The sequence below is a fragment of the Acromyrmex echinatior genome, chromosome 2 (genome assembly GCF_024713525.1).
Source record: "Acromyrmex echinatior isolate Ae372 chromosome 2, ASM2471352v2, whole genome shotgun sequence".
In the NCBI taxonomy this organism is placed as follows: domain Eukaryota; kingdom Metazoa; phylum Arthropoda; class Insecta; order Hymenoptera; family Formicidae; genus Acromyrmex; species Acromyrmex echinatior.
Window position 1 is genome coordinate 7293639 of NC_141853.1, and position 19905 is coordinate 7313543.

The 19905-nt window shown below is 37.1% G+C and overlaps 2 protein-coding genes across 4 annotated transcripts; one reads left to right on the plus strand and one right to left on the minus strand.

Moving 5' to 3' along the window:
* Nucleotides 1-328: 328 nt before the first annotated feature.
* mRpL49 (mitochondrial ribosomal protein L49) lies at nucleotides 329-1987 on the minus strand. Its single transcript, XM_011069755.2, has 3 exons — nucleotides 1360-1987; nucleotides 785-968; nucleotides 329-674 (listed from the first exon to the last, which is right to left on the minus strand). The coding sequence occupies exons 1-3, from the start codon at nucleotides 1453-1455 to the stop codon at nucleotides 400-402; spliced, it is 555 nt and encodes a 184-aa protein (XP_011068057.1). The 5' UTR covers nucleotides 1456-1987; the 3' UTR covers nucleotides 329-399.
* On the plus strand, nucleotides 1988-19895 carry east (enhanced adult sensory threshold). 3 transcript variants are annotated; one of them, XM_011069753.2, is made up of 7 exons: nucleotides 1988-2495; nucleotides 3472-7701; nucleotides 8293-8368; nucleotides 8952-9214; nucleotides 9357-9512; nucleotides 9607-9929; nucleotides 10041-19895. In XM_011069753.2, exons 2-7 carry the CDS (start codon nucleotides 3496-3498, stop codon nucleotides 11737-11739), a joined length of 6723 nt encoding a protein of 2240 aa, XP_011068055.2. In that variant the 5' UTR covers nucleotides 1988-2495; nucleotides 3472-3495; the 3' UTR covers nucleotides 11740-19895. The 3 variants fall into 3 exon arrangements, with proteins under 3 accessions (XP_011068055.2, XP_011068056.2, XP_087271571.1); XM_011069754.2 differs by having other exon boundaries at nucleotides 8293-8326; XM_087415445.1 differs by lacking the exon at nucleotides 1988-2495 and having other exon boundaries at nucleotides 2502-7701.
* Nucleotides 19896-19905: the final 10 nt, after the last annotated feature.

The window sequence follows — 19905 nt, forward strand, 5'->3', positions numbered from 1 at the left end:
TAATATCTGTATGATATTCATATTGAGAGTTAATTAAAAATTGTTATATATGCAACATATATGTACTTAACACATACTTAACGCATTTTAAAAAGATGTATGGATAATTTCTTTGATATTGTGATATAAACGTGTATTTTCACAGAAATAAATTGGATATTGTTAAAATCCTAAAATTATGCTTCCTATTTTCCCCAATAAGTAAAAATATTTGCATGTTGACAAATGAGGAACATGAGATACAACTCTATAATTGAACAAGAATTACAAATCATTTTTGCAAGACATTAGGATAATTTTACGAGACAATATTAAATATACAATAATATATTTTGTAACAAAGATTCAGTATTTATTATATATTTACAAAGTATAATTTATTATGGAAATCAGTTATTTTTAAAAACCTTTTTTATTCATCCATTCTTTAACACGATTAACATAATCACCTTTAAATTTAATTAAACCTGCAAATTCGTTTATCTGGCTAGTAATTTTATGTCTCGTGCGTTTTTGTACATATTTCTTTAGATCTTGTTCCAAAGCCCATATATCTCCTTGAATTTTAGTAATTTCTGTAATTTTTTTAAGTCCTCTGGGATTTCTATACAAATACACAGGCTGCATGTAATTTTTCGTACGTTCTATGAAGTAGGGATTATCCTTAGGCGAAGCTGTTAAAATAAGAAAAAATACATTACTCCGAGAAATGAAATTTCAGTTTATATATTTTTGATGTAAAAAATGAAACATGTAAATGAAATATAAATCATAATTGTCATACCAGATGCTGGTTTATAGCCAGATGAGAATTTTCCAGTAGTTGGTGGTTTAGGTATAATTTTGTATGGAAGTAAACGCTCTACATATTTCCATTCGTTTTCATCTTTGGTAATCTCGTAATCTGTGTAATTTTCAGGTGTCTTATATTTTGAAGATGATTTGTAACTACTCCATCTCTGTTGAATCTAGAAATAACGATGAAAATGATTTGTGGGAAACTTCATATTTCTTATCATAATCATCTTTGTCATCAATTTGAGTGAATTTTGCATTATTAGATCAGAAATGTTAAAAAGTTTGCATTTTCACCCTAGACTTATAAAAATTACAATTTTCATACACATTTGTAAAAGTAAATAATAATATGTATCACTTCATTTAAGATTCACCGATACTATTAAACAACTTGGATAATTGAAACATACAGAAAATCTTGGGAGAATTGAGTCGAAAACTACAAACAAAATTGACGACTACGCAAAAAATTCTTGAACGAAATTGTTCCAATTATTCCAAGATAACGAAAGAAGGACGTAAAGAATTGCGTGAAATCGTTTAGAGAAACTCGACACGTACCTGAGAGACTCGCGTGATCGTGACGCGATTCAACAACTGTACAGAATTCGAGATCGCGACGAGGTTACCGCATGCGAGAATCCGAAGGACCGCCATTTTGAAAACTTTAGTAAATAAGGGTCGGCGCCGTCGGCGGCCATTGAGATGAACAACGACGAGACGGGCACGGGCGCGGACGCGGACGCGTCCTCCCTCTCCCTCTCCCTCTCCCTCTCTCTCTTTCTCGCCATAACTCGTCACTATTCGTCAGTGTTCGTCACTGCAGCCGAGTTAGGCCGAGTCTGGACTGTATGGAGGTCTGGACCGCTGCGAGTCTCGTATCGCGGGCAACCGCGTGCCAACTCGCGGCGCTATCGTGACATTCGTTTTTTTTCATCAGGATATTAGGCCCGCGCGGGCCACTATTGCCGTCGACGGCGTCGACGATGACCGGGCGACGAGTTAGGTGAATGTGAACGTGAGTTCAGGATTGTACACGCTCGCCAACGCCAGCCAGCGCTCGCCACGCTACGAGCTACGATGTGTGTGCTTACGGTGTATAAGATCCGCGCTCTGTAAAGTACTGTAACCTGTAACGCGGAGTCAGTTAGCGCGCACGTACCGTAGCGTTTCGTTTCCCGACTCGAGTGGTGGAGTTGGAGGCGAGGTGACGCGAGGTGGTGACGCGACGCGGCGGGATAAAGTGAAGTGAAGTGAGGTGTGAACGTAACTAGTGGCCGTCGTTGTCGCTACTCTCCCGGTAGCCGGCGTCGCGACGACCGACGTCGCCCGACAGTGCTCTCTTTCAACCCGCATCATCGTTGTCGAGAGTCGGTGGCGCGACCGTATCGGTGTCTACCATCACGACTGAACCGGGGGTAGCGAAACCAGGTGAAACCTTTAACCCAGTGAAAACTGACGAGACCCGCGGCAGGCAGGGTGCGATCGCGACCAAGCAGAGCAAGTAACGCCTTGTTATCGCGAACGGACTATGCTCCTGGGAAAAGTCGCACACCACGGCCGTCAGGTGGCGGTAGCCGGGAAACAGTGGGACGGCGCATAGACACCCTGCAACGGGACTGTTCTTTCCACGGGGATTGTTGTTCGCGTTTACTCGCGATCATCACGGACCTACGGCAGGATTTTCAGTCCCCAAGGTGAGTACCGTCGTCGGGGTCGCGAGAGGGCCTGCGATCGATCGTCGCTTCGGGCCCGTCGCGGCGGGATACCATCCCGAAAGTTCGAGCCGAGCTCCGACCTTTTGTTTATTCGTGGCGATTTTTTTCATCACCATTTCGCGCGACGATTTCACGACCTTCCCGGAGAGTCCCGAGCGGATTTCTCGGCTCGATAGTTAGCATGTGACGCGCGCTTTCTCGCGAGCGCGAAATTGTCGCGAACGGATGAACGTAAGCCGAGATATCATGCGAAATATTTCAGCCGTGCGAGAGCGGCTCGAACGAGTCAGCCGAGCTGTTGGAGCGCTGAGCGCTGAGCGCACCGAGCGAGGCGCTCCGTGCATCCGTGTGTGTTAACGCAAAGTTTGTCACGTAATTTTTCTGGTCGCCAGGGCCGCATCTAGCAACCCCGCTATCCTCTCTCCTATTTTCTGTCTATTCCGACTCGACGGATTCGACGGACTCGACGCTGCGCCGCGTCGTGCAGCCACTTTTCTAGCTCCCTGTTCACTGTTGCCCTTCCGATGTCTCTCTCGCGCTCTCCCTCGATTATGCCTCGCTAAATCGTGCGTGCGTTTCACACCGCGAAATGGTATCGCGCGCCCGCGCGCACGCTACGGCTTCTTGCCATTGCAAAACGTGGATTTTGACTCGCCATTTTACTTTTATGCTAGTTCATGGATATTTTCATGGATATTTACAAATATCGTATACTCACATAGTTTCTTTTCGTAATTATCGTTTTGTCTTTTATCAAATGTTTTGCTTTAAGTTTTTTTTTCTTTCTCTCTTTCTCTTTCTCTCAATGATTTTTCCATTGAGTCATTCAAGATTGTTTTCTACATGTAGTAATTTTATAAACGATTGCAACTATTGTTGTAATAATTTGCCAAGTAATTTGTCAACAATGAGTTTAGATAGTTGTTGAGAAAGTACAATGTAAATGACGTTACAGGAGCCCAATGTGGGTGGAAGTGAGATGGCATCCAGGGAAAAGAAACCCTTAGCGCCTTCCAAATCGAAACAGAAGGCGAGTAACGATTCCGTCTTGCCATCCAATGAGGTCAAGAATAAGAAAGGCAAGTCATTGCTGAATGTAAAACAGCAGCTTGCGGCACAAGAGATTTTTGATACAGTAGCGACAGGTAGTCAACTTCCTGTAAAAATAGAGGCGAGCTTACCGCGTAGGAATGCTCTTAAAAATCTGAAACGCAAACAGAAGAATCTAAGAGCAACTAAGACAAATCTTATCAAGTCCAAGGTTACCAAGAAAGTGACCAACAGGATAGCTCCTGATATTAAGAGAGGTGCCAAGGGTACGAAGAGAGTTCGACAGCTAGAAGATTCAACCGCCAAGGCAGCAGATATTGCTCAGAAATTTTCGGAAAATCAGACAAACAACGGGGACAACGAAGGTAAAGGAACTGAAACACCAAGTAAAAGTGCCAAGAGTAATCTCAGGACCAAAAAAACCAAATCTGACGTTCAAAATAAGGAAGAAGCTGGTGCTGCGTCGAGTGCTAAAGTCAGTCCGAAACTTGGCAAGAAAGGAAAGACAACGGAAAATCCAGATTCTTTGTCTAAGAGTGCCAAAACAGTCAAATTAACGAACTTGAAGAAGAACAGTTCCAGTCTTGTAAAAGTTACGGAGACTGATAACAAGAGTGGGAAAAACCGAAAGAGCACTGGCAAGGAATTAGATTGCGGTACTAGCGCAAGAAGCAATACTAGTGTTGAAAAATTTCCAAAGACGATTTTAGATAACAAGAATTCTATCGATCTTACCATAGACGAAGTCATTGCTTCAATGTTAAGCGACTCCGAAGTTGAAAGTCAACAAAGCGTTACAGAGAAGGCTGAAGGAAAGGCGAAAAGAAGTAAGAAAATGTTAGTAGATGAAAATATCGCCTGCGACATCGAGATAAAGAAAGAACCTGATACCGACGACACCAAAGGTACATCGGACGGAGAGTCTATAGAAACGGATCAAGGACTTCAGAATGCCATTCAGTTGAGAAAAAGATCGAAAGTCGGATATATCGAGCAATCATCTCAAAGAAGTTTGCGAAATGGAAAGCAGCGTCAGTTGTCAGATTTGGGAAATTCTGCAGATAACGATCCTAAAAAGCGACACAGGATAAATTCGGATGGAACTGTTATTTCAGATAATTCGATCGAACATATCTCGGATTGTAATATAAATATCGACTCTTGTTTTTCGGATCCTGGTTATAATGAATCACAAAATATTGCAGCATCGAGCAAAGAGGAGATTTGTTCCAAGGATGAAGCGTTTAATTTTGAAGAGGATATTGAGACCGGATCGGAATTAGAAAACAACAATAATCGAGAAAACAACAGCGATCGCGCAGACAGGACAGGCGAGACCGGACCTACACTACGTTCTAAAACTAAAGCTAAAACTACGGAATGCGAAGTGACGAGAGACGATGATATTAAAATCGAAGACGTGCGAATAGTGCCCAGATGTACGGAAACGCAAGAAGATTCAAAGAAACTCAATAATTTCGACCAAATGAAGAGGGACAATATTTTAGCCAAATTCACAGACAAATCTAAAGGTCGCAGAAGTAGTTTAAACATAGACATGAAGAAAACAGTCAATTCCTTTTACAGCACAGATAAATCGGACGGCAACTCAAAATCGCAAATAGATCAAATGATTGAAGATATTAAATTAAATATTGCAAAATCCATCGAAAATAAGATCTTTGGTCCGGAAAAAGGTCTTGGATTAAGTAAAAACTTTGACGTGCCTAAGATTGAAGAAATTGTCGCACCACTCAGTACGGAGTCTCAGAAAATGGGACTAGAAGACAATACTGACGAGGATAAGTCCACGGTTACGAAAAATGAAATCACGTCAGAAAATTCAGAAAATTCAGTACCAAAAGTGGCTGACACTGCCAAAGAGATTGAAGAGAAACTAGTCAAGTTTGATATCGGGGAAGCAGAGACACATTCGCAGAATGTTCAAGAGAACAAGTCATCCGATAATGACGGAATTAATGACGTACATAATAATTGCGAGTCTACATGTAATATAAATAATAGTAATGCTGCAGAACAATCGTACAAGAATGTAGATGAGCCAGAAAAAGAAAATGTTAGTTGCAGTACAACCAGTGGCGCCAATGTCAGTAGCACCGAGTCGAAGATATTAGACGAAAATAAGAAAATTACGAGGAAGTCTCCGAGAATCAATGATAAAAATTTTACTGATAGTGTCAGCAATAACGAAACGAGAAAATCGAATAGGACACCAAATAAAACAGTTTCAAGATCGGATAACATGGAGGATATTGTAACGGATATACAAAAATCTACAAACGAAGAAACGATTTCAGAGGATCAAATTTTGGATGATGATATTGTAGGTTTACCAGTGTCTGCATCGATGTCCCCTGAACAAACAGAGAAGAGACTTACAGAAGAACATATACAAGCAAAAGAAACAGAAGAATTAGAAATTGAAATCTCTTTGAACGTTACAGATAATTCAGAAGAAGCAGAAACATTGGAAAGTATATCTCGCGAGGTAGAAAGATTAGTAGCGGAAGATCACTCTGCCAAATCATTACCAATCTTACCAAATATTACAAATGACACGATACGAAATGATGTCGATACAAAGATATTGGAAAAGGAATTGGAGATTGAAAATAACCAAGAAACACCTGAGAACTCTTTGCTATTAGGATCAGTTGTCGATGACACAAACGAAACACCAAGCAAAAGTTTAGACGAGAAGTCTGACACAACTGAACTATTACAAGACAACGATGCGTCTTGTAAAACGGCGCAAAGCGCAAAACGTCCAAAAGTTAACAATAATTTATTACACGTACCAACTACTGTAAACTGTGATTCAAATAATAGCTCTGTAAATTCTTCGTCTGTACAGTGCACCTCTGATCGACTGAACATTGAAACCAAGGAGGACCTCGACCATGATAGTAGTTGTAAAGAATTAAACAAATCTAGCGATATATCAAACACAGACGAGAGTACATCGGAACAAAAACTAGAAGATAATGAAGCTACTCTAATAGCAGATCAAAGCAGTAAGTTCTTGGACGGTAAAAATTCTGATGAGCGAAAACTTCTTAACGAAGAAAACAAGAGAGTATTACGAACTCGTGATAAACAGAAGAAGATTGAAACTAAGCAAACCGCATTTCGCAACCGAGAACACGCCGACAACGTAAAAATCAAGGAAGAATTCGAAACGATTCAAAAAACGCAGATTTCCGATGTATCGAACGATGCTAATGAGATGGTACAGGGTTCGGTGGATGATGCTGAAAGTTCTCAGAAGACAAGAGATATAAATGATTCATTGAACAACGAATTGGATGTCGGCGAACTCGAGCCTCAAGCTCGCAGCCGTCGCGGTAGAGAGGTGAAAAAACGCAAAGAGGAATTATCCAACAGTTCCAAGACCAAACGTGTCAAGCGAGATCTGCGAAGGTCCGATCAACAGAATAAAGAGGAAACCCTGCTGGACAACGAGGTTGCCAAAATCAATGAAAACAACAGATCATTCTTGAGTAAATACGGTAGCGCTAGCGACGAGCGCATGGATAGTTTTCGTGGATTCTTCAAGCAAGATGGACAAAGTGGATTGGTGGACAAAGTCGACAAAGATCCTAATTTGCGCAGCAAATCGGAAAATGATATCGAAACGATCGTCGGCGCAAAGGTCGGCAAGAACGAGGAACGACAACTCTCACGAAATCTATCCGAGAATCATGTGTCGCAACAAACATCTGACAATATAGATATACTGGAGAACGAACGCAAGACTCTCAAAACACCGGAACTCGCGCACAAAGATTCCGATGAAACTTCCACGTCCGGCGAATCGTTCAACAGCGGTACGCCGAAGATTTTGGAAACGCCTGAAGATAAGGAGAGGAAAGAATCCATTTTGCGATTATTGGGACTCGAGTCTTTAGAAGAGGCCGCGAAGAGACAAAATGAACAACAAAAGAAGAAGGAACAGTCATCTTCAGGTACTTTAAAGACGATCATCAGAGTATCGCAAAAGGAGAAAGACAAGGACAAGAGAGGATCGCGATCTCCATTGAAAATGGTTCTCAAACAGCAGGGACGTGGAGACGGAGAGGGTGATTCACCCGAATTCTACACCATTCAAAAGGAGGTGAGACTTGAAATTTTTGCTCGCTCGTATAGAAAAAATGTAACTCATTCGCTTATCATACAATAACTGCATTCAGCAGAAAAAGCAACTTTGCAACTGTTGTAAAATTTTTGAATTATTTTATGATTAGTTTATATTTTATTTAAATCCAGTGAGAAATTAAGGACAAGACCGATCATATTAAAGAATTTTACAACAGTTGCAAAGCTGCTTTTTCTACTGAACGCAGCCATTGTTTCTTACTACATTTATCTTCCTTTAATCCCTCCTTTTTTTTCTTTTTTATTTTATTCTAAAATTGTGACATTGATCGTATTTAATTGTCGATATAGTGATAAATTTTTAATGCGAATTACATGTCACTTTTTACGAGATTTATCCTTTTTATGCACGTATCAGAACGCGTGCGCTTCATGACACGGTTTCTGAATTTTGAGATTTCTGTTTTAATCCTACGTGTAAGAAAAACAAGAATTTAAAAGAGCTGACAATGAGAATTATATTTGAGAATTGAATAGTAAGCTAATGAGTTAGTTAATTTGATTATATATTTTTTATCAATCCAATTATATTTTATTTCTTTTTTTTCAGTTTGGAACCAGTGGTTTGGGAGATAGCAGCTCTGGTGCGAACCGAAAGTTCACTACTAACCACAGACATTCTTGCGGTAATCCTGGTTGCGGGAATAACTAAATTGATAATCTCACTTATTATTTCCTTGGTTACCTTTTTCCAAAAATCTCACATTTTCTTTTATTCTAGCTGATAATTTAGACTAGTGCAGTATAGTAAGTGATTGTTCACATTTCCATTTCGGATAGTTTAGAGAATACTTGATTAATTAAAATCATTAATGTCCCACGTTCATTTTTTTTCATTGTCTGTAAAGTTACTTACTATGCTTAAGATGATTAATAATGCAATATGCACTATGCAAAATCTTTAATGTAGTATATGGTTTAATTGAAAAGCGCGATTATGTTTTGCTTATCTTTTTACAATTTGATATGGAATATTGTGCAACACTTGTTTTACAGACCACTAGTTCCAAAAACTACACTTTAGCCTAATTTTTATAACAATGCATGCTATTTTTTATGCTGTTTGCTTTTCAAATTAAAAGTCACCTGCCATCTTTTGCATTCTCACTAATATCATGTATTTACATTACCTAAATCAGAAGAAAAGTTTCACGTTGAAACGCAACATTTGACAAAATATTACCTAACTTGTCAATTTTATTATCGTAGATGACGATAATGAGGAAGCTACGCCTAAGGATCGTCAGTCGCTTGTTATTCCAGAGAAATCATCTTCTTTCTCTATACATCCTGGGCGCGTGTGTGTCGACGTATGTTGCTATTGTTTTGGCAAGTTTGGTTCTTTGGACACGCCAATGCATCTAGCTCAAATAAAATCTGATGAAAGACGCAAAAAGATCTTGAACATAGAGAGACACCTTACAAAAGATTCGTGCCTGTGCGACGCATGTTATCGTCATGTTGATAGAAAGGTTCGTTATTTCTCTGATGATGATATTTGCAATTTACAAATCTTTACTTACTTACATTTTGTATTATAAATTAATATACACACTAGTATAATTAATTTTAATACTTCTGACTGAAGACTTACCTAAAATCTTGCTTCTTCAGGCGAACACTAGCCCGGCAAACATGCAGCAGAAGCCGCAGAAACAACACAGGCAATTAATGATGTCAAAGTGCTCAGCTCGTGAGTGTCGAGATCCCGCACGGCATCACGTTAAACGCCGTTGGTTGCTCAAGATAAAAACTGCCCTTCAGAATCAGGTTAATATTTGTAACTCGATTGCTTACATATCTAATGTTTGTGGTGAATGGCGTGTCGATTTATGCATACATACGAGAAATATTGTTATTGCAGATCGACATAGACTGGGATTCGAGTCAAAACACCACTTCGACCACAATGTCGTTCTGTGTTAATCATTACGAGAAAATCGGACACTTCTTGACTTGCGCGCTTTGTAAACGCCGACTCGCTCGACAACATACTCACCAATTGAGTATCGCAGAGATCGACGAATTAAATCACAAGCTCAGTCAACAAGGAATCCCCGTCTTACTAGCGGCCGGTACATTTGTGTGCAAGTTATGTCGTTACTTCGCGCAGGTGCAACTCAAATACAGGGAGCTCGAAAATATGAATGCGAATCACAGGATATTCTGCAAAAATTATCGAAAACGGTGAGTATATAGGCTCAGCGTAATCTCTAATTATATGTAGCAAGCATAGAGATAAAAGAAACTTGATCGAAAAAAACAAGTATCTAACGAGGAGTACTTTCCAATGTATAGGATCCTGCGTAATCTCGGAATCAACATCGAAGACGAGGACGACGATTCGTCGCAACAGATGAATCAAGCGAATCAGACTAAGGATAAGAAGAGTAAGAAAAGCATTAAAAATTTGCAGGCTAAAAGTGGAAGCTCTAAGTCTCCGGAACGTACGACAAGCGGTACGTCGGACAAATCAACCCCAGAACCAAACAAGAATGAAAGTACGGTGGAATGCAACTCCGAGATGGATAACGAGAATCGCGCCCCCAAGTCGAACAACGACGAGAATGGTAGTATGGATGTTCAGTATCTCGAGAACACGGTGGAGAACTTGAAAAAGCGCAAAATCCTTGATCTACATACGTATACGTCAAGCACATCGATCTCTTCGCTATGCGACGGGATAATGGCGAATGGAATGACGCTCGGAATGGATGAAGTTACCTTGACGCGATTGCCAAAGAGGCCAAGACTTAGTAACAACAATAACGATATAGCGCCAGTGGTGCAGAGACTCGGTGCAAATCCCTCCATAAGCGTACGAACGCTTTTTCCAGGCGAGGAGGAAATGAATCTTCATGTAAACATCGAGTTCCAGAATGTGCGCGAAGTCACGCCACAAGGATGGGAGAAATGTGCAACGATGATCCAGTATGATCGCGAGACCAAGCATCTGTGGCAGCAGTTGCAGCGACCGTACGGCAACCAAAGCTCCTTCCTGCGACATTTGATCCTTTTAGAGAAGTATTACAGAGCTGGCGATCTAATACTGGCGCCAAACGCCTCGCGAAATGCGATCAACTACTCTACATCGGTGCAAAACAGACTGATATCGTATGAAGGTCCAGAGAAAATGGATGAACCTATAATGGAACCGATCGCGACAGAGTACAGTAATTCGCGCCGTTTGAGCGGTGGTTACGTTTTGGAGAAAGATAGACTATCCGTGCCCGGTACAAGTTTGATGTCCAGACCATTGACTAGCGGCGCGACATCATCGCATTCGGCCAAAATAAACTCACCGCGAATGCTCAAACTCAGCTCGGGGGTGTCGATCATAAAAAAGTCTCCTCCAAATTTGCAACGATTGACTATACCATCTACTAGCGGCAGCGGTAATGGCAGTGGCGATGGCGGTGCCAGTGGCAGTGGTGGTAGTGGCAGTAGCAATGGCAATAATAATAGCAGCGGAACTGCCGCGATAACAAACGGTGGCGGCAACGTCAAACGAAAAGACAGTCCAAGTTTGTCCGCCGTTTATGGCAGCGGCGGCAAGGTGTTTCAATTGTGCGAGTTGGACATGAAGCGAATGCAAACATTCAAACGGCAGAAATTTAATGACAAACCTGTTACCGGCACGAATAACGGATCGTCGACTAGTGGAAACTTCAGATCGCAATACCAAAAGACACAAATTGTCGTTCCCGGCCATGATCAGCAATTTCAGAGACACTTGCGAATGCAGCAAGAGATGTTGAATCGTCAAAGCCGTGGTGATTTTGAGCCACTGATATGCGACATGACGCGTACCACTACTTGCACGAATGAAAACAGCCCAACAACCAGCCAGAATATTCTTCACAACCTCAATCTGCCCAAGTCAATCCAAGTGACAACTAAGCCGACGTCAACAAGCACTCCGATTCCGATTTTGCCGAAAATCCCGAAATCTTTGACGGTAATACCGCAAACTGTCACGAGATCCGCTGAAAAATAAGAATGAGAGACGTAAGTAGACGTTGTGTGTGCGCAGTCTCTTTTTTTTCTTTGTTTCTTCTTTTTTTAAAAGAAGAAAACACAGCGGTAAGGACGAAAGGTCGATTATACAAGATTGTATTTGTACGCTTTTTTACGCGTTGACATCGATCAAATCTCGAAATTGCCGCCAAAGTGAAGTGCTGCAAAATAATAATGAAAATTATGATCAATGCTCTGAGAGCAATTTTTGTTTTATGTAAGCGCATTGTGATGCACTTACTGAGCCTGAACGCTCAAAAACACACATTGATTTTATGTTACGGTTAAGACGGGACAAATTATAGCGATTTATACATACTTGTTGCATCGATCGTGATCACAAACTTGTAGATAGATTAGTAGGATAATTCGAGGAAATTGAGATACTTGGATTCTAACGATATATTATACATATATAACAACCAAAGTTACGCTATAAAATGCATTAATGAAAAACGTATTAAACAATGCTGTTTTCACAGAAAGTGCCTAAAGTGACAGGAGGTAGGTGAAAAACCGTTATTTTACAATCGTTACATTAATTACGTAATTATGCATATGAGATTCGGATTCTCGATGCGATAAACGTAGGTACATACACTGCGAGTCTCTAATAAATATTGGTACAATTTGCAAATAGAGTTATCTTTCGTGAAGAAAAATCGATAGAAAGATCGAAGACCGAAGTTTACAGTGACAATACAAACAGAATAAAATTTCAAAATCTAGAAAGTTTTGTATTATACAAGGAATAGGGGACCATAATAAGATGATCTTGATTCCCCAAGCAGAATCTAATTAAAACGCTTTCTAATTAAAACGCTGTTACTTGTAATTATTTTCAAATACAATTAAGTAGACGCGCTTGTATTTTTGGGATTTTGTAATTTTATTGAAAATTTTTTTCTCTAAAGATTAATTGAAAATGATTTTTTTGCGCAATCAGAAAACTTATATCTTTTTCTCGATTATTTCTCACGAGGGATCGCTTCCTTATTACTGGCTATATCATCGATTTATCGAATGTCCTACACATACGTAGAAGAAATTCATCATTTTAACAGCATTGCATCGATTTTGATTTAAAGGTACAGCTTGCGTCTTTTCTTTTTTCTCTATATTTAATTAATTATAATAGAATCGTAGTGGGAAATGTGTGTATTAGATGAGTAGGCTCCTTTATGATTTATTGCACTGAAAGATTTAAATTATAAAGGTGACGTTATTCAATTTGCTTACTTGATTTTTTTTTCTTAATCAACATATCGAATCTATTTTTGGAAAAAGGAGATTGGTAGTTAGAGAGGAAAAGAGAGCATGAAAATATATATCGAATCTTATCTGGTTGAATGATTGTTATTGCTAATTCGTTCCTCTTACCGTATTTAAAGAGAGAATTGGACATACAATAGTCATGCGGCAATTGCATGCTAGTGGTATATAAGTCATTATATTTTATCTACATAAAAATCCTTTTTGGGTGTTCACGAGAACGACTCGAACAAATGTATATTATACAATATAATATTGGCCTGCTCTTTAGGAGCGTAATGACAAGAACATAAATAATTAAATAACAATTTGAAGGGAAAGCTTTTCAAAGTGTTAAACTTTTAAAGGAATCGAATAGATGCAAAGTGAGTGTAGATTTAACATTCTTATTGAGCTTATTTATTACGTTACTATCATTAATACGCATTGTACATATAGACCGATAGAGTACATTATTCTAGTTTTTAATCGATTTATAATGAAAACTTATTATAATATAATAGAGTTGAAGCGTTCAACTCGTTTGTAGGATTTCGAACGATCGAACGGTAAAAATCGACGATCGAGATGTGCGTGAGACTGTGAGGATTTTCTCTTTTCGTTTCTTTTTGCGTACATCTATCATTCGATATTTGACATTCAATGCACATCATTATCACACTACACTACTCCACTCCGTTCCTGTTACACATATGCGAGATTCTCTTCGCACTGTTCGTATCAAATAATTGGCAGAAAACCTTATCATTCGCTTTATCAAAAACTGAAATATGCCTTTGAACAATCGATAACGTGTCAAATAGTTGTTATAGTTTTTTTATTGTAAGAAATATTTATTATCGATGCAGATTATTCTAATTATGATTGTCTGTCATCATTATTGTCGCAATTGTTTTATTACTTTGCGTTATTCATATACTTATTTGTCTAAATATCAAAATATTTGCCAATTTGACGCGGTTCTATTTGCGCTTGGATCACAGAAGAAAGTTTCACTCTTAAAGATTTTTTAATTATATATAATCAGACATTCACATGATTATGGATTGCTATTATGGATTATTTCAGTGTCTAACTGCTTGCAAGTTAAAAAAAATAAATATAAAACAACTTTTTTACCGTTATTCTAACTATTTACAGTCAACGTATATTATTTTGTATGATACTCTTGTAGAGTAAATATTTGATGATTTTTTAATATATTTATATTGTTTTACTTCTTTTCTAAGATATCACTTATTTGTTAATTGAATCGGTAATTTAATTGTTGTATTTTGATAAAATTATAAAGTTTCTTGTAAAAACAATTCTGTGCGAGAGAATCTTGCATCTGCGAAAAAAAATGATTCCTCTTTGTCCAATGTGTACATAGATATTCTTTTAAAAATTGAAGAACTGTAGATATACCCTACACGAGTATAAATACGCGAAATAAAGTATCCATTTTATCACAAAAATATTCAATATGCGTAATTAACACGTATATACACATACTTCGCGTACACTCGTGTATTCACATTTACATATAAACATAAAACACAAACACATTTAATAAATGTACGCTTAAACGCGTGCAAATGTACTAAAAGCATAGATTTATTATATGTATATTAATTATATATGTATATGTATATACATATTATACATATATTGTATATACGTGCTTTCTTAATATTATAGTATATTATGAATGTTTTCCATTTAATACACAAGTCATCAAATGGAAAGCACTCTATGTCTGTTATTATGTATGTGTATATATATTTATATATATATATATATATAATATTATATACAGACAGTGTACTATATATAAAGAAAAGAACGTGACGATATATATATGTTATATATATGTATATATGTGTATACACACACACACACACACACACACACACACACACACACACACATATATATATGTATATATATATATATAAATACTTTATTTTACTAAGGATATTTTTGATATACCTATATATACATATATTCATATATGTATATCGAATTAAAGAAAAAAGGAAAATCACTGGTAATATAGTGATCATGAATATAAGTATTGTTATATCGTTGTGTAAGGACATCTTCGAAATCGCAAATCGTGATGGAGTGTGTCGCAAAAAAGTATATGTATACATATATATGAAAATATGTGTGTATATATATATATATATAAGTATATATATATATATATATAAAGATATATATATATATTATGTAATTGTAAAATAAAATGAACCAATTGTGACACATATAGAATATTAATATCGATTTATCTATACGTGTTTATTTTAATTTTTTCATCCTTATAATTAATAAAATGTCAGTAGACAATTGATTATAATTTGTCATTGAGAAAAGCATAAATGGATCGCAGATTTTGCATTGCATTCAACACGTTTCAATTTCTTTTTCTATTTTATATAAAATCCGCTTCTTGATTATTGAAATTATTATCAATAATCTGTTTGAAGTTTCGATAAACTCTTCTGATAAAATACAATTTTTTAATATTTAAGATTTATTGTTAGTCTTTTTATATAAATTTTTAATAATTCTGATTTAAATTACGATTATAGGACTTATTACAGAAAATACATATAAGTCTATCTGTCTTTATTTTGATGTAGAGAAAGCGGATCTCATGTTTGCATTCGTAGCATTTGATTTTTTATGTTCAATTTTTTTTCAAAATGCCATAGTGCGTCATCTTAATGTCTTGCGAAACATTAGTGAAATAATAGTGCACGAAATATTATTAGGTGTTGGAATTAATTCGTAGCGTTTTACAAGTGATGGGAAGTACTTTCATTAATGTATTTTTTAATGCTCATGTGAAATAAATAACATTCTTTCATTAAAAAACGCTACGAATTAATTCCAACACCTAATAGAATACGTACACAATCCTTTAAAATTTTTATCAAATATCACGAAAGTGAGACATAGAAAGAAATGCTTATTATTCTTGACAAAAATTCACAATTGTGCGTATATTAAATCAAGTTTCGAGAAATATGACGAAACTTTTCAATACTTTATTGCACTTGTATACTTTATTTTTGTCTTTTATCACTTATCGATCTATTTATCAGTAAGAATAAATTCTCAAAAGCATGCTAAGATAAATCAATCGTCGTCGACGATGATTGGAAATTGTAGTATCCGCGATAATACTAAACTTTCTCATAAACTCTGATACTTGGAATGCTCAAGAGTACCGATACGAGTACGAGTCTACTCGTTATTTGCACGTATTTTGTACTCACGGCACACTCCACACGGCGCAGCGCGACACACATACTGCATACGCCCTGTGATGCGATGAAGGAGGAAGAATTTGCAGATCGCGAACGAACAAGAACTGAGTTTAAGTTTTAAGAGTTCTATTTTTCTGGCGGAAAAAAAAGTGTAATTATTGTAAATGCATGTCAAATGGACGATTTTGACTCTTGGTTACCTTGACTGATCGCTTTGGCATGTCCAGTAATAATCACCATTTAGTAAATTATCTTATTTTATTTTAATTTTTTACATTAAAAAGCAAAATTTCAAATCCTTTTTGTAATTTATCAATTAGAAACAACCATTGTGAAATTGTTTTAGTCAATAATTTCTGGCGCAAAAATAGCTTTCAGATCCTAAAGAGAGAATTCTCTTGGTTGCATACGGATGATGGCTAAATAAATTTCCTGTTTCTCTATTTACAATTAATCAAAGTTGTAACGCTAATTGTCCATCTGCTCGATCTCGATTGCTCGAGTATCCAATTAATTTCACATGTACATCCCATGATCGGCATTGCGTATCCCAAGAGTCAACGAACGTCCCGAGAATGTCGGAGGATCTTATCCTCGCGACGAAAAGTTGTAGAAATACGAATGGATGAAGGTGATGCTACCGGTATTTTGGATTAGTCTCATTGTTCATTGCGAGATATGTAATTGCACAGACCATGAGTTATATCAGGACTAAATGGAGATGTTTTAAAGACGAAGAGAAAAGTTGTCGGTGACGAACGATGAGTGAGATGAACAATTTTGTGTATATATAACGCAAGTCTTTGTAGAATTAGAAGAGTGTGTGTAAAATTATTTTATAATAACATATTTATAACATTGTTAATTATATTCTGATTAGTTTTTTTTTTTTTTTTTGCGGAAGAAATGATTTGCACTATTGCAAAGATACAACGAGTTTGCTCAAATGTGACTGACGCGTCAAACAAATTGATACTGATGCGTATCGATCGCGGTCATGATAGCAACAGCTTCATCCACTCGTCGATCGACTATTTCACTTTTTTGATGACGAGAAAATGTCCCCCACATAAATGATTGGAATATGAAAGCTAGTTGATTCGCGCGATTGACAACGTTTCGGCGTTTTTTTACGCAGAGATGCTTATTCTTTATGCATGTTTCTTACAGTCCGACTTGGAATCGCTCTGCTTTCGTGCTTTCGTCATGAAAAAAGTGAAACGAAAAAATAATATCGCGGCCTTGATAACGAGAGCGGATCTCGAGAAAAAATGCGAGTGCAAAAGCGAATGTGATGGAAAACGGAAATGGTGTCGCGTCACGCAAAATGTTTCAATGTTCTTTGCGTGTACGTGAACGAGAATATTTTTCAGAAAGGTGATATTTTATTAGTGCGTAACGATAAAACTGAAGATAACCGCTGCGCGCAGTCAAAAGAAAGGAAAAGCAATACGAACGCTTATTTGAATTTTTAGGCAGATTGGGCCTCTCGAGGAGATGACGTTTTATTATGTTTTTTAGACGTCGGGGACATGTCGCCGACAATACGTCGCGGTTCGTCACTCTTGTTTCTCTAATCTCGGATAAATTTCCCTGAGAAAACAAAAATGTCAAGGCGACGACCGAAGCGAATTGACGAATTGCGAAAACGCAATTCTCGTCTCTGTGCGCCTCTCTTTCCGATACTACGTTCTCTACTTTCGATCTCGAAAATATATAATCGGAGATTCAGTTTCGAGGTCGAGTCGAGAACAACGGTCCGATTCACCTTTCTTAGAAATTAATTTAAACGAGAATTTGACATTTATTTTCTTCAACTTTTTGGAAAAGAGAGTTTAAGTTTTTATTCTTAATTTTTTATCGAGTACTTGACGCAAATATGGGCTTACCTTTGCAAGTCTTTATCTTTATCGAAAGTATTCAAAGACCATTTGAATACACAGTTTTTCTCAATAACTACATGTTTTGACATAGGATGTGTAAATTACGAATGATCTATAATTGGAAATTGAAAATCTACCGACTAGAAGAAGAAGAAGAAGAAGGATTGAGGACAGACTTATATTTGCGTTAAGAGTATCTCGATAATTGAATTAGGAAAGTTATGGTGCAAAATGTATTACTGTAGAACAGTAATATTGAATTGAGCTGGACGTGATCGAATGATACGTCATCTTGATCTATAAAAAAAAATCTTCTGTTCACATTTTCTCATAATGTAACGTTCACGTTATTCAGAATTAACTTCAGTCCGATTGTGTCTGAAGATTAAAGCAATATGTAAGATATATATCGCAGGGGGATCGCCATATAAATGTAACGAAACGCACAACACTTATAAGACGAAACGGGGTTTAAGAATTTAAGAGTGTTTTTGTGTAACCACGATGTGCCTCGTTTCGATCGTTTGCTCTGCGCGCGACCGATGCCTTTAAATAATTCTTCAAAATATTAAGAGCTATTACTCTGCGATGTAAGAATGTGCACTGCATTGTAAATTTTCACTGGGCTCTCGGGATCGATTTGAACTCGGTATTGCATAATTTGTTAATTAAGATCTGTCTGAGATTTAGCACTAGCAGTACGATTAAGATCTATTGTATTTTAAATATCAATTTTAATCAATAAGAATTACCATTGCATTATTCTTATACGCATTTGCATTTTATAGCGGCAATTAATACAATTTTACTAATCGCTTCTATATAATTCTACGCAAATTTACATTTGGAACTATTATAATATCATTACGAGTGCAATGAAAGCGAATTATAGATACGACGTATAAGAGTATTGCAATGGTAATTCTTTTTAATTTAATGTATCATTAACGCGCAAGTGATCTGAATTGTATTGTTGGCTATCGCAATAGACGACATCCAGTATTTCGATAACGATCCTTGATGAGCATTGTCGATCCCTGGTCTGTTAAGATAAAATGATTGCAAAAGATTTCACGACAAGAATGTCAAAGTGATTAAATAACGACAAGCGAACGATTTTCCCTTTTTGAGAGAAATCTTTTTATTCGAAATAATACTGAGAGAGGTAAAACGGATAGAAATTGGAGGGATCTAAAAATACGATTACGAGAGGTGCACTGAGTGCTTAGAACACAGAACGAAAGAGAAAGTAAAGGACTTTGTTAAGTGTCCGAGTTCTGATCTTGACGCGTCCATGCTCATATACATATATATACACACACACCCACACACACACACACACACATACACACGCGCGCGCGCTCACGTGCGCATACACACATATACATACGCGCGATGTTACTATTACGTTATTTAAATTAACACGTTAACGCTAGTATGATAATCTTTTGTTTATTTAGTTTTTAAGCGTAATAGTTATTATACTATTAGTTCTTCATCCTTTGTGTATGCGTGTACATATGTATGTATATATACACATACATATATATATATATATAGATATGTATGTACATATATATGCGCAAATCTCAATAAAAAGGTAATAAAGAAAAGAAAAAAGCCATCAAAGTGTGCAGCCTCCCATTTCATTACCACTGCCATTGCGATTTACATAATGTACATGATGATAATTATATAATGACAAATAAACAATGTATAATATATACGATCTTG

Coding starts and splice junctions, on each gene's coding strand:
- mRpL49 (XM_011069755.2), bottom strand. CDS start 1,455: ATGGCGGTCCTTCGGATTCTCGCATGCGGTAACCTCGTCGCGATCTCG. Junction 969..1,359: donor CGATCACGCGAGTCTCTCAG/GTACGTGTCGAG, acceptor CGTTATTTCTAG/ATTCAACAGAGATGGAGTAG. Junction 675..784: donor TGGCTATAAACCAGCATCTG/GTATGACAATTA, acceptor TTATTTTAACAG/CTTCGCCTAAGGATAATCCC.
- east (XM_087415445.1), top strand. CDS start 3,460: ATGACGTTACAGGAGCCCAATGTGGGTGGAAGTGAGATGGCATCCAGG. Junction 8,369..8,951: donor TAACCACAGACATTCTTGCG/GTAATCCTGGTT, acceptor TTATTATCGTAG/ATGACGATAATGAGGAAGCT. Junction 9,215..9,356: donor ATCGTCATGTTGATAGAAAG/GTTCGTTATTTC, acceptor TTGCTTCTTCAG/GCGAACACTAGCCCGGCAAA.